We start from the raw sequence: 13,852 nt of genomic DNA, 5'->3' as shown, positions 1-13,852 counted from the left end.
GATTATAGCAGAATGATCAGGATTTGGTAAAGCTTTCTAATGTTCCAGTTGTGCTTATTTTCACTTTGTCCAGAAAGAGATAAAAGGTTTAGATGCATTGCAGGCATCCCTACGGTCTGTGTCCCATTCAGTCTTTAAAAGCTGAGATTTGGAGCAGCGTTCCTGTAGTTGTGTGCAAAAAGCTCTTCTGCATTTCATTGTGTTGGAAACAGGGTAGGAGGGTGAAAGATTTTGTGCACACCATCAGGGTTTTGTAGGAAATGAAAGATATTAGTCAGTGAAAAAGAATGGAGAGAAAGAGGAACATTTAAAATTCCGGTGGAAGGAACATTGCAGGGCTGGCTGTCTGCAGTGATGGATGGAAAGGGACACAGAAAATTGCTATTAGCCAGGAAGGAGAATGGAATGGGCTTTTTCTACCCAGGCAATGTGCACAAGGCCCTCTCTGATTTCAGGTTCACTGACCATTGTTTTATTGTGTCTGGGGCCTTTGCCACAAGTGCTGGGGGTGGGAGATGAGACTCCAGGGTCCAGTCAGGAGTCAGCTGGGATATAGGGTTGTATTAGGGGCTGCATGAAGGTTTTAGAATGTATTTTTGAGTGAAAATTGCTGCAAATTTGGATTAAAATGGCCTTAAAGTTGTAGGTGTGTATGTGGGGAAAGTTAATATTTTTTCCAAACAAAAAATTGTCAAATTTATTTAATCCAAACAAATATTTGGTTTAGTGATTTTCGTCACTTGTATAATTTTTTGCTTCTTAAATTCTCAGGAAAAATCTAGGAAGGAAAACCAGAAAAATTACTTCAACAATTTTGCTTCAGTGTGAAATCTTTAAGAACTTGAGTGAAGTCTTTTAAATAATAGAAGCTTTCTGTTTCTAGAACTGAGTTAAGGAAACAAAAAGAAAAGTATTTTGCTAAAGGTAAAGAATTTCTTTAGAAAACAATAGATATTAACTCTCCTGGTGATGGATTTGGTTTAAAAGAATACCAAATATTTATACTGAAATTATCTTGCATGAAAAGAAGAAATCCTTTTCTGAAATGCCCTCTTTGATATGGGTTTGCTTACCTGTAAGAATGTTTTAATTCTAACTTATTTTAACAATTAAGCCTTCAGTAGCTCACTGAAGGGAGCTCACCTCAATTTGTTTTGCTGTGAGTGAGAATTCAATCTTCTATTTCTGCATTCTGTATTTATAACTTTCATTATAAGTCTTAAGACCATCATATATTAAGAATCTTTAATATTTTACAATTGCGAATATGTGGTGGAATAGGGGCCAGAAAGCAGCCTGACTGCACCCAAGACTGCAGAGATGGAGGAAGGATAATGCCACATCCTCACATCAATTAATTTTTAAAGGACTATCAAACACCACTCTTCAGGTCCTCCAGCAGTGAAGATATTCTCCTGAAATGTATTATGTATGTGTAAGGTTCTGTGAGTCCACAGAGCTCTGAAAGTTGCCTGGCTTGGATTTTTCAAAATCCAGCCTGTCCTCTGTCCCCAGTGTGTTTTACCTCCTTGGTGTTACTTGGAAATGTTTTTGCATTGTCTTCACATTCCAGTTTCATTTCATGATTATCCTTGTCCAGATCTCCAGCACAGCCATGGATTTCTGGATGATAATGTGCTTTGTAAAGAGCCTGTTACATTGCCAAGCCTTTTCATATGTTCTAAATGCTTTAGCCCTGTTAATTCTGCCCCAGGGATCTTGAGGGTCATGGACAGTTATGAATTGTTGATGACAGGGACTTGCTAAAGCTTCAGGTTTTCAGCCCTCGCTGCCCAGACTCTGAGACATTCTGTGCTGACAGTGCAGATTTGAGGCTTCTTAGAATAAAAATTATTTTGAAAAGTGATAAAACCAACCAAAGGCCTGGAAAATACCAGTACCTGGGTTTATCCTCTTCACCCACAATTTGTAGCTCCATTTTAACACTCTCTTCAGAAGCCTCACTGGATTTTGTTGACCATAATCTGTTCAGCTGCTAAGTAGGGCAGTTGCTCCCAGTGTTTTGGGATGTTTGTGGTGCACAGCTCAGCCCTTCTACTCCTCATTTCTATGAATAAAATGAACAGAGATTACTCTTTCCCATTTGCATTTATACAGGACACTGATTATATAATTTCTTCCTTGGGCACCCTCTGTTCCTGAAGCTTAACAGCGCCTTTGGAATTCTTTAGTTCTCTTCAGATTAATCTAATTGACCTCAAATTCTTCTGCAGTGTTGTATTTCAAGAGTTTCCAGTCTGTCATCCCCCACCTGCTCTCACATACCAAATTTCTTTCATATTTCTCTCCTTTTCTGCCTGAAGGTAGAAAATAATCCCTGTGGTGTCTCTGGGTGAAACAGTTACCTCAAAATCTGAAGTTTGAATTTCTGAGTTGATTTTAGCTAACAATAGATTAGCATGGAACATTTTTGTCTCTTGACAGCTATATACCATATTTTCTATCTAAATCACTAAATATTCATAAAGATAAATTATTTACTTTGTGGGCCTGTGAGTTCAGGGAGTAGCACATGAAGAGATGTGGTGGCACTGACTCAGTTTTAGGTTTACACTTGATCTGATCCCATTATTTGTTTGGATCACTTGTAAATCTCTCTTCAGTGCACACAAAATTTGTATTTGTGGGTGTGTCATCATATCCTGTGAAATGTCAGAGATGCTACTGATGGACTGATGCTGCTGCAGAAATGAGCACCTTTATTTATAAAGTGTTCTTAGCACAGAAGTATAGGCAACATAGATGTCAGTACTTTTAATTTGAGAACATTTCTATTATTTAGGGAGGATACTGTTGAATTTCATTTGCTAGTATTCAATTTATATGTAGTTATTGTTGATGTAAATGATGTATTCTGTTTGAGTTCTTTTGCTTCCTCTTCAACAGGCTTGTTGGTACTAAAACTGTGTGGTAAGGTTTATTTTATTTAACCATTTTTATGTTGCTTAAACTGTTGTCTCCTAAAAGAAATTTCATACTAGCAGGAAATGGGCAATTTCTTCTTTTTGTTCTTTAAATGAAAAACGGAGAAAGACAAAGTGAACTTAACATTAGCACACAAGAGAAAGTTGAATAATTAGAAAAACAATGGGGTCAGAAGGAAAAAGGAAGGAGCAAAGAGAGTGATGGCTGTCAGATCAACCTTTTCGTTTTTCATTCAACGATTTTCTTTCTCTTCTATTCTTCCAAACCCGTCTCCCCATGCAAACGAGTATGACTGTGCTGTTTTAACATACCCATACAGAGCCTTGCTAATGGCTGTGTGCTGTACAAGCAGTAATTAATTAGGTACTGTAGGATATAATTAAAGAACAGAGATGAGTAATTTCTATAACATACTGACAGACCAGCACTGGTTAATTTTACTTTTTGGATGAGGGGCATCTCACTGAAGATTTATAATTTGTTTGTTAAATCATAACACATGACAATATCCTTCAATTTTAAACCAGAATTTTAAACCCAGGGAACTGTGTCCCTGTGAGAAGTACCATGACACAACCTCATTTTGGTGAGGAAGAAAATCTGTAAAACTTTGTTTCTAGGTCTCACACTTGTGTCAGGCAACCTTCACCACTGATTAAACTTCTGTTCCCTCTCACAACTCAAGGCCTTTTCCATAATGGGCACCATTTATCAGGACAGAATGACCCTCCAGTGCCCATCAGCACTGCCTATGAAATGGCAACGAGGATGAGATGTGTTACCTGCCTGCTGTGGAGAGTCCCAGTGGCCTCTGAATAAAAGCACTAATCTCATTTGGAAGTGTCTGCCTTGCTCTGCCAGCAGACATCATTTGGACTGCAGATTCTGCTCCTTACCTTGCCAAACACTGAAGGGGTTAAAGGAGTGTCTACAGTCTTGTAAGGATATGTATTCATTATTTAAGAATAGCTAAGCAAATCCACAAATAATAATTTAGTCATTCTCCAGTTTATTCCAAATACATATATTATCATTGGAAATGTATGCTGTTGAAACAAAAATGGATTTGATTTTCATGTATTTAAACTTCTGGTATTCCTCACTACTTTGGAGCAGATTTAACTGACTTTAGTTTGTTTTTGTTTGTTTGGGGTTTTTTTTGGTGTTTTGTTTTGTTTTGTTTTAGAATTTAAGCTCACCCCTTGCATTAAAAATGCCAGAAATACTTACAGTGTGCTTTATTTCACTTTACCCTTTTAGCAGACAGATGATGCAGCACAGACCGATGGCCAGCAACAGACACAATCTTCTGAAAACACAGAAAACAAATCACAGCCAAAACGGCTCCACGTCTCAAATATACCTTTCAGATTCCGGGATCCAGATCTTAGACAAATGTTTGGTGTAAGTACTCATAATTTATTTCTGGGGTTTTTTTTTTGGTTTTACATTTGCAATGCAATAGGTATTTTTTATTATAGGCAGCAGTATCTCTGATTGAGGCTGTTTAACCATTTTCAGGAAAGATTCCCCTTTAATCTGTGTATAATCAAACATCTGATTGCCAGTCACAACTGAGAAAAGAAATGACACTGATTCTTCTGGATATGATGCACTTGGGTGCTTTGTACTACATTCACAAAAAGCTATCTGTGATGGTTTAAATTCATACATATTGCTGCTGTACACCCAGATTTATCTGCCTGCTTTTATTGATTTTGGAGAGTGTGGTGTTAAACAGTCAGTGCCTGACCTCCTGAGTAAGGGACCCAAAAGGAAGGCACGGGCTGAATTTCAGCACAAAGTTCAGACACAGGAATCCTCACCCATCTCCACAGGTTTTGTAGGTCTGCAAAAACCTTTGAAAGTTTTTGTTAGTCTTTTGGTGTAAATCTCTCAGTTTGTGCTTTCCCCCAGGCCAGAGCTGCCTTCAAGCACATCCCCTGTGTTTCACACAGGCCCTGGACACGCCATCAGCAATAGGATTATAAACAGGAGAGCTTAGACTGGCTTTCTACTCCCTGATCCAAGAACTCTCAGGTTTAATTTGAAATGCCACTAAACCAAATCTAGAAATAGTGCTTGATCATCTATTAGAACCCAAGTCAGGACTCTGAAGTATTTCTGTTCCTCTCGTCTTTATTCTGCCTCACTAAACCCAATTCTCCTGCATTGCAGTTGGTTATTCAGTGCAGCACCAAGTGTCTCATGGCTCTGCACTTCTTTCCCTCTTTCATGTTCAGATTTTTAAGTTGTTCTAATGTGTTTGTATGTGAGTCAGAGGATGGTGTTTTCTCAGTATTTATTCCTCTGAAGGAAAACAGTCCCTGAAAAAAGAATCCTGTTGTAGTTCTGGGAAATGAGTGACTGTTCTGGATCTGACTTGGTACAAGTTGCTTTCCTTGAACACAGCTTCCAGCTCATCAGCAGAATAGCAGAAGGCATAATAATTAACCCTCCAGAGGAAAATATGCTAATTTATTTAAACTAAACAAACCACTTAAAATAGATTCTATTTGAAAAAAAACAACATTAAATGAAAGGATTTGTGGTAGGTATTGTAGTAATTTTTAAATGAATAAATACATTTCCTTTTAATGTTTCTAAGTCTTAGGTCTCAAAAGACTGACACTGGAGAATGGCTGGAGTTTCTAGCTGACTTCCAGAATGACTTGGTAACAGAAAACTTTTAGCTTCTAAAATGATAGAAAAATGAGATTTCCGTATGTGTGAGTTCAAATATTTCTTATGCAATATGGCAGGTCTGCATTATGTCCATGTTAAGCACACAGTAGATTATCTTTTTACATAGACACAAATATAACAGAGGAGAATTGTTTAAATATCAAGTCTGTGTCTGCATCGAGGCTGAAGTGGAAGTTAAAACATTGATTAAACAGTGAATGCAAGAACATGAAATAAGCCTAAGTGTACCAAGCAATGGTTGATTTTTTCATGGTCAAGTGAAACTTTTTAATAAGCTAGAGAAGGAATACTGTCCTTCCTGGCCTGTAATTCTTTATTAGATCTGAAAATACCGGAGTACTCATTTCTGCAGTTCCTGGGACTCTTGTTGGATTATTCTCCATTTGCCTGCCTCTAATTTCTGCTTTTTTGTATAAGATATTGAGTCACTTACCAATGCAAACACTGATCCATACTGCATGTCAATGACTTATGAAATAACTGAAATGAACCCCTGAAGAATTACAATGTCATCTCACAAAATGTGTCCTAACAGAAAGGATTCTTTATTCCCTTCCTAAGGCAGAGCAACAGGGCCTTTTCCTCTGGGACAAGCAGCTGGGTTCAGCTTTTGTGTGTACAAACAATGTCTAGGGACTTGAGTGCTGTTGAAGGTCAATAGGAATAACAGTCACTTCTAATGTTATAATAAAAACACAATTCTGAGCAGAGAAAAAAATCCCCCCAAAGTGAGTATCCATTCTGGTTTTCCAAATTATGCTCCAGTAAGACAAAACTTCTTAGGGAATCATCATTACCCATTTCAGCAAGGGTGGAAACAAATCCTCAGTCCATGAAGCCAGCAACCTGATTTAATCTTATTCCTTTAAGGCAGAATTAACTAAACTCCTTCACCTCTTCTGGAAAATGCAGAAATTTGGGACTTTTACTTCACTGTGCTCACAGTTTAATGCTCTTTCCTCTGTGGCAGGGGCTTCACTGAGCTTCAGGCTCCTCTGTGGAGTGATTGTAATAAGCAGAACGATGTACACAATTTAGAAATAACATTGATCTGACTTCTTATAGTGTTGTCTTTCTTTTTGTGTTTAAAATATTTGGTTTTATATCATTTAACTTTTGTAAAGCTTTGCACCATTTCCTGAAACACACCTTTGTATTGTATATGATAGAGAATTGAAGTTATCTAATTTTCATGTAACTTTTTCTGTTTCTTTGCAGCAATTTGGTAAAATCTTAGATGTTGAAATTATTTTTAATGAGCGAGGCTCAAAGGTAAGCTGTTTAATTCACCTGTGGAATTTTTTGTTTTGTTTAAAATATATGAGTAAAAGGAAACAACTGCACTGCTGTGACAAAATAATGTCTGAAATTTTATGTTAGTGAAAACATCTTCTGAGCTGTCAGTCAGTTTTCTAAGCAGTATGAAAATCATTGGACTCACATCTTTTAAAGGGGGTAATTTTAACTACTCCAAACTGTCATCTGTTATATGGGAATGTTGATTTTTGCTGTCCTTATTCTTCAAGGGTAATTATTTCATTTATTTTATGAGTCCATAGTTAAAGATATTTGTAGGCAGGTTTGTATTAGTATAGGTATTTTTTTCCTTTATTGAAATGAAATATGACAATGACACCTAATAACTATCCTCTTTAGTAATTAGCTGAGAAAATATGTGATTGTTCCAGATTAAGTGCAGATGTTTTCCTCTTTAGTTAAAGCCTTAGTACACCAACCCTTTGAAAAAAAATCTATTTTAGCATTTATTTTATTAAAAGAGTTCTTATTGTATTGCAAACATTTAGGTTTTTTTTTTTTTCCCAAAATTACTTTGCCTTAAATGCATACTTCAATTTATTCAGTATTTAAGAAATAAAGCAAGATAGAATGGCCAGGACTGCATCAGCTGGTGCAAAGCTGTAGCCCAGTGTGTTCACCTGTGATATCAGCTGCATTCTAGAGGCTTATGTCTGTCATATGCATATCTTTTTTTCCTTTTCTTGCCATGTCAGACACACTAAAAAGTTTATTCACTAATGTTTCAATCTTCCTGTAACTCATATACCATTTATTATTAGCGATGGAATGTTATCCCTGTTCTAGACATACTGTAAACTGTCATATTTTAAGAATCATATACGTTAAAAATCTATCTTAAATCAGATACATTTTCATTCTGTTAATATTTATTTTCTGAAATTAAAGCCTTCACTATTTTTTAACCTAAATGGAACAGCTGAAATCTCCTGGTTTATTATTCAGACATTAATTAGTCCCCTTGCCTGCCAGCCCAAACTCAGCTGGAACATTCATCACTTTTTCAGTAAACAACTAAAATGGATGGAATTTGGTGGCTTAGAATCTCCTACTCTGGCCAAAATTTATTATTGTTAAATTATGGTTATTCAACAATGTTTGCAAAAGACATGGATTGTCCAGACCTGCTGCTGCTGCATAATCCCACTTATTCCCAGAGCCATCCTCCAGCTCTCTCCAGGGGAGCTGCTGGAGATGCCTGAGGCAGGGCTGGGTGCATCTCTCAGCTCAGGGCTGCTGCCTCTCACCTTGCTCAGAGTTACTTCAGCTATAGCTACAGAGCATTTTCATTGTCAGAAGTACCTTTCGATTCTCTCAATTAAATGGAAAGTTTAGGAAAAAGAAATATTAGGAATGAGAGGGACATCTTTTTTCTGTTCTTTTTTTTTCTTTTTTCTTTTTTTTTTTCTTTTTTAATCTGATCATTTCGTGTCCATTCTGTAGGAATTAAGATGCACCAGATTAAAGTCCCATTCCTGGCAGTGCTTATCTATGTTTTCATAAAATCCCACTGAAACTGAAAGGACTACTAAGTGGTTTCAGACTGAGTACAGGTAACAAAGTTTGCAGGATCAGAATTCAAATTTTTTTCTAGCTGCAGTTTGGGATAAGAATTGATAGAATTGTTTTTGTTTCTGTTTCTTTTTCTTTCTTTTTATTCTAATAGTTAATGTTTTAAATGATTGTTGCAAAAACAACAGAAGGAATTTCATACTCATGCCATAGTAGTTAAGAAAAAAGGAATTGCATATTCAAAAAACATAACATTAGAACACCACTGTAAAGTACAAAATTATTTTGCAGAAGGGAGTTCTTCCATAAAAGAAAATCCTAAATCAATGAAAGAGTCGTATACTACAAATTTCTCTTGCTTGAATGTGTAATAATAATGAAAAAAGCTTTGCTAAAATATACAGCAGCACTGATGACTTTTGAATTTTTGACCATTTTCCATCACTTATAAATCAATGCTCTAGGCAGCTCTCTATATATTAGGAAATCTGTTTATGTTTGTATGTATTAATGTGTATCTAGTGTATATTGCATTAACATCTATTTCTTCAAATAAGGAGAACTCCAAAGTGCCTCCCAAATTAAATCTGAACCTTCTCACATACTAACTTGGCTATTATTAAATCACTTGACAGATTTTAAAAATAAAAGGCACATATTTGCATTACCAATTAATAGAATGCAGCTGTTAACTCAGCTGCAAATTAAATTGATGCTAAAGTGTTTGTGTAGGTATTTGAATGTGTGGTGGGTGAATCTGTGTTTTGTTCTTGAGTTTCTCTGTCAGCCGGGTAAAGTTAAAGATTTGCATAAATAGTAAGAGCTTAAGTTAAGTAGTGTTGATTATGAGAATAAGTACAACATAAGAAATTAAAAAATGACAATGAGTATTATTTTCAGAATCTTTGAAGTTCCTGTCTTATCTTGGCTTGTGGGTCCACTTTGTATGTTTTTCTAATTTTTTAGTATAATTAGGTTTTTATCTTTCTCTTAAGCTGTTTGAACAAAAGTTAGCTGGTAGCACTGTGAGCTAAAGAGAATGGCAGAAAATTTTGACTAAACTCCCACCAAATGTTTGCAGTTCCAGGAGGGGACAATTTATCAGGCAAGATAATAGGAAAACAAACAAACAGAATTGGGAGAATTTCTGCTGCTGAATAGAGTTACTCTGCTTAGATCCATGGATCCAGTGATATTTTCTGCTATGAAATTTTCTTAATGGCATCCTAAATTAGGAGGGTTTTTAACAGGGCTTTAACAAGACGGGACAAAGCATTTGTAGAAGAAATAGAAGTTTGAAGTTGAGGATGGATTTAGGTATAAGAAAAGCCTGTACAGGGATCTAAACCATGGAGATTAGTGCTGAGGAGGGGGATTTACTTTCTCTCACCATTCCTGGTGCTTTGGGAAAAAGAGAGTTCCATCCTCAATGCCTTGTGGCAAGTGAGGTCGTGGCCTTGTGCTAAAATTGTGGAGAGTGGTGTGGAGAAAATGTGTGGAATCAGGTGCTGTGAGAACAGCTTCAGCTGGGGCTGCAGCTGCTGACAGAGCACTGGGGAGCTCAGGCTTCAGGCTGGATTTAAATGGGCAAAAAAGAGTAGCTGTGCTTAAGCTGCTTTGGAGAGCACAAAACATAGACACTGCTGTACATAAATGCCACTTTTTGCATTATAAATGGCAATAAATAACTGAGTTCTTTGAGTGGGTGAAATAACCCAAATAACCCAGGGAATTATCTTGAGAGTTACTTCACTTTTTGTTGGTGGTTGACTAATTAATTCTGCAGTCCATGCCCATTCTTTTTCTAACTGCTTGGTGTCAGTTTTGCCTTAGTTTGATATTTTATTTCCCCTTTGTGTAAATGAATGTAGAAATCCCCTTTCTTTTTATTATTATTTTTCCCCTCTTTTTAATTTTTTTTTTAAACCAGTCACTTTGTGTAGTAGATAGCAGTGCAGAGTGTTCCTAGTGGATGAACACTGGCAAAACTCAGCAAAGGCAGATGAGGAGCTGTGGTGAGTGGCTGACTGCTCAGGAGCAGCACAGAGTTCAGGCTAAAACAGAAATTTAAAAAAAACCCGGTTTTAGCAGCACTTAAACTATGTAAGCCCTGCCTGTGTGCAAAGCACCACGTGCAACTTGCAAATGGTTCTGGGTGTGAAAGCTCAGGGATGTAGAGGAGTGTTTGGATAATTTTGGGAGACGTGCAAAGGCATTGTAGTGCTAATGCAAGAATTACTTCAAAGGGTTGGTGTATGTTTCTAAAATGTTCTTCACTGTCAGATTTTTCCAAAATATTTGCCATTTAAACATAGTTCAATTTAGCGTAGGGCATAAAAGGCATTTTGGTAGGATTTGAAATGTTTGTTTTAGCCTAGTACTATAAAGGAGGGGATTTGTCATAAGCAGAATTTCAGATTTGTCCCACTAACATGGGATTCTGCAGTTTTACCAGTTGCATGTTCTATATGTGGAAAATAATATGCAGAACAAGTAAATGAAGCAGTTAAACTTATTCAAAACGTTTGCATTTTTCTTCTTTTATCAGAGTTTCTTTTTCGATTCACATCATGTGATTTTCTTTGATCTGTTAATACAAGAAAGTTTATACTTTGTTCTGAAAGTACTTTTGTTTTGTTGGTGGTTTTATTTTTTTTTCCTTTTTTGCTTTTATAAAAAAATAAGTAAAGGCTGTATAGTTTGACAAAAGTTTAAGTTACCCTAGTGTTGCATGGGAACAGTGTTTCTTATGATCACAACAGCATGACTAAGTAGGCAATGTTTAGAGTATATTGACATTCAGTGTTGAATTTTGTGCACATGTTTTTTATTTCGTTCAGATATCTGCATGTCATTAAAATGTGGTTCATTTTCTTTTCTCATTAGTTCATTTTTTTCTATGTGAAAACACTGTAATTTATTTTAATTTCATTTTCTTATTGTTAGATTTATTTTCCTCTGTAGTGACATGTAGAAAGGTATTTTTGGTATCATTCTTTGACTTTCTCAGAGGGTATTATCTAACTGATGACAGGAAAAAAATATTTGTTCACATTTGTTGCTTATTTATTGCACATCTCAATACAATTATAATTTTTCTAATTTGCATGTTACAGAAATGAAGCGAGGACAAGAAAATATTAAATTAAAGAGAGAGAACATAAGCAAACAAGTGGTCATTGACTGAAATAATAATGTGCATGTTGTTTTCCCCCCTTCTCCCTCCTGCATGCAGGGATTTGGTTTCGTAACTTTCGAAAATAGTGCTGATGCGGACAGGGCGAGGGAGAAATTACACGGCACCGTGGTAGAGGGCCGTAAAATCGAGGTGCATGTTCAAAATATTTTCCTTTTCATCTTTTTTATAAATGTCTGCTTCACTCTCATTTGTTGTTTCAGATGCATCATTGGTGTCTTCTGTGTGCTCCCCTTTCCCCTTCCCATTGTTTATATATATATTTATATATAAAGAGAGAGAATCTGGCCTTACTTGGGTTTTTTATTATTATTTCTTTTGTAATTATTATTATTATTATAATTATTGCTGAAAGGTGGATGACAGATTTGAAAACAAAAAAAAGAAAGCTTTAATATTTTGAAGTTATTATTTTGGATGTTTTGTAAATCAATGGGTGCAGTAGATTCCAAAAACCAGCCATCAAAAAAAAAATTAGAAAAATTGAGAACAACAACAACAAAAAACAAGTGTGACAGACAAAACAAAAAAAAAAAAAACAAAAATAGTTGATTTTTTTCTTTTTTTTTTGTTTTCCTTTTTTTTTCCTTTTTTTTTTTTCCTTTTTTTTTTTTTTTTGTTGCTGCAGGGTTGATGTGGGATCCACAGTGGCTATCAAAAAATTCAGATTGGGAAAGAAGCATCCAAAAGATGCACAGGAAAAAAAGCCAGACTAGAGACCAAGCAATTTTCACATCTAATTTTCAGGAAGCCGGGTGGCCTGAGCCATCCCCATCTCCCAAAACCTCCAGCCATGTTTACCATGCCACTGGATCCCCTTCAACACTGCCTCAGTCGTATTTGTTAGAATTTAAAAAAAGAAAAAAAAAAAAAGAAAGAATTACCAATTGAAAATGCTGTCGTCTTTTGAGTAAGATGTTGCATATTTTGCCTTTTCATTTTCCCCCTCGACGGTAGCGCTTAGGGCCCTCACCAAACTCTCAGTAACCATGGTAACTGTATACATACCCATGCTGGCGATGGTGCTGAATGGTAAGTGGAGAAGTCCATCTGCCGTTTCACGTATTTAGCGCTGATATACCACGTGGATTTTTTTGACTTGTTGTATTAAGTTTTCTTGATGCTACATTTTTTTCTATATATTGGTACGCCTGTAATTGAGTGTACGTTTTAAGCAAGCCTGGGAGGCACTGATTGGATTGAGGATATGACTTCGTGCACATCTTACTCAGATTGTTAACTCCATATTGTGTTAAATAATGCACCCTCTTTTTATCCTTTTGTTAGCTGTGATTTTAAAGCTTGAATGATTTTGTTAATTCTTGCAATGAAAAAGGCTCTTGTTCCAAGTGTTGAATGCTAGATGTTGCTTTTCCAATGGTACTTCTCTTCTAAAGGGTTATGTTGCACACTGCTAAAATTCGTTTGTCCCTTTTTTGACATTTTATTTGTTTCCTTGTACCTTGTCTCTTTCCTTTCTACTCCACTGCATGTTCCTTCATATAATCTTTTTTTTTTTTTACTTCTGTTTTGAGTATTTATTGTATCAGTGTTATCATGGAATACAAGCATGCTCTTAAGTCTTAAATTATGCAGTACCTTTTAATTTGCTTTTAATGTCTTTTTATTAAAGTTTAAATGATATGATGTTGCTTTATTGAAATGATTTGTAAGTTAAAATGGTTATGAAAGTAAATGTAATTATAAATAGTATGATTTTGTTATGCACCTGTTGCCTTCTATAAATTAAATTGCATTTTATTTTCACATGACTAATAGCAGTAATAATGCATGCATTTAATAGTGACACGGGCCCTCCCCGTAACCCTTTCTAATGCCCTGTTCTATGTGCTTAGGTAAATAATGCCACAGCACGTGTAATGACAAATAAAAAGACCGTCAACCCTTACACGAATGGTAAGTGCATGAGCCCCCTGCTTTGGGTGACTGTCCCTGCATGCCACACCCCAGTCCTGCTCAGTGGGGCACTTGCTGCTCCTGGGGTGTCCCACTCTGCATCTCCTGCCTTCCTGGGGCCCAGGGTCCCAGGACACAGTGGGATTGAGCAGGAATGCCACCTCTGCAGAGCTTGGCTGATTCCCAGCCAGGTGGGCAGAGCACAAATCCCTCTGACTGGAATGCCAGAGTTGGACCCCCAATCCCCCTGACTGGAAG

The 13,852-nt window shown here is 36.4% G+C and overlaps 1 protein-coding gene across 38 annotated transcripts in view; it reads left to right on the top strand.

The window, feature by feature from the left end:
- Positions 1–13,852, top strand: part of RBFOX1 (RNA binding fox-1 homolog 1) — a 1,145,409-nt gene that overhangs the window by 1,046,770 nt on the left and 84,787 nt on the right. For all 38 annotated transcript variants that reach the window (XM_039732124.1, XM_039732135.1, XM_039732144.1 and 35 more), the window contains 4 exons: positions 4,207–4,350; positions 6,871–6,924; positions 11,717–11,809; positions 13,534–13,594. In XM_039732124.1, the coding sequence (XP_039588058.1) occupies positions 4,207–4,350; positions 6,871–6,924; positions 11,717–11,809; positions 13,534–13,594 (352 nt within the window). The remainder of the gene's footprint in view (positions 1–4,206; positions 4,351–6,870; positions 6,925–11,716; positions 11,810–13,533; positions 13,595–13,852) is intronic.

The sequence above is a fragment of the Passer montanus genome, unplaced genomic scaffold, assembly GCF_014805655.1.
Source record: "Passer montanus isolate IOZ18808 unplaced genomic scaffold, ASM1480565v1 scaffold8, whole genome shotgun sequence".
NCBI lineage: Eukaryota > Metazoa > Chordata > Aves > Passeriformes > Passeridae > Passer > Passer montanus.
The sequence above is the reverse complement of the archived record's forward strand: the minus strand, read 5'-3'. Positions and strand labels throughout refer to the sequence as shown.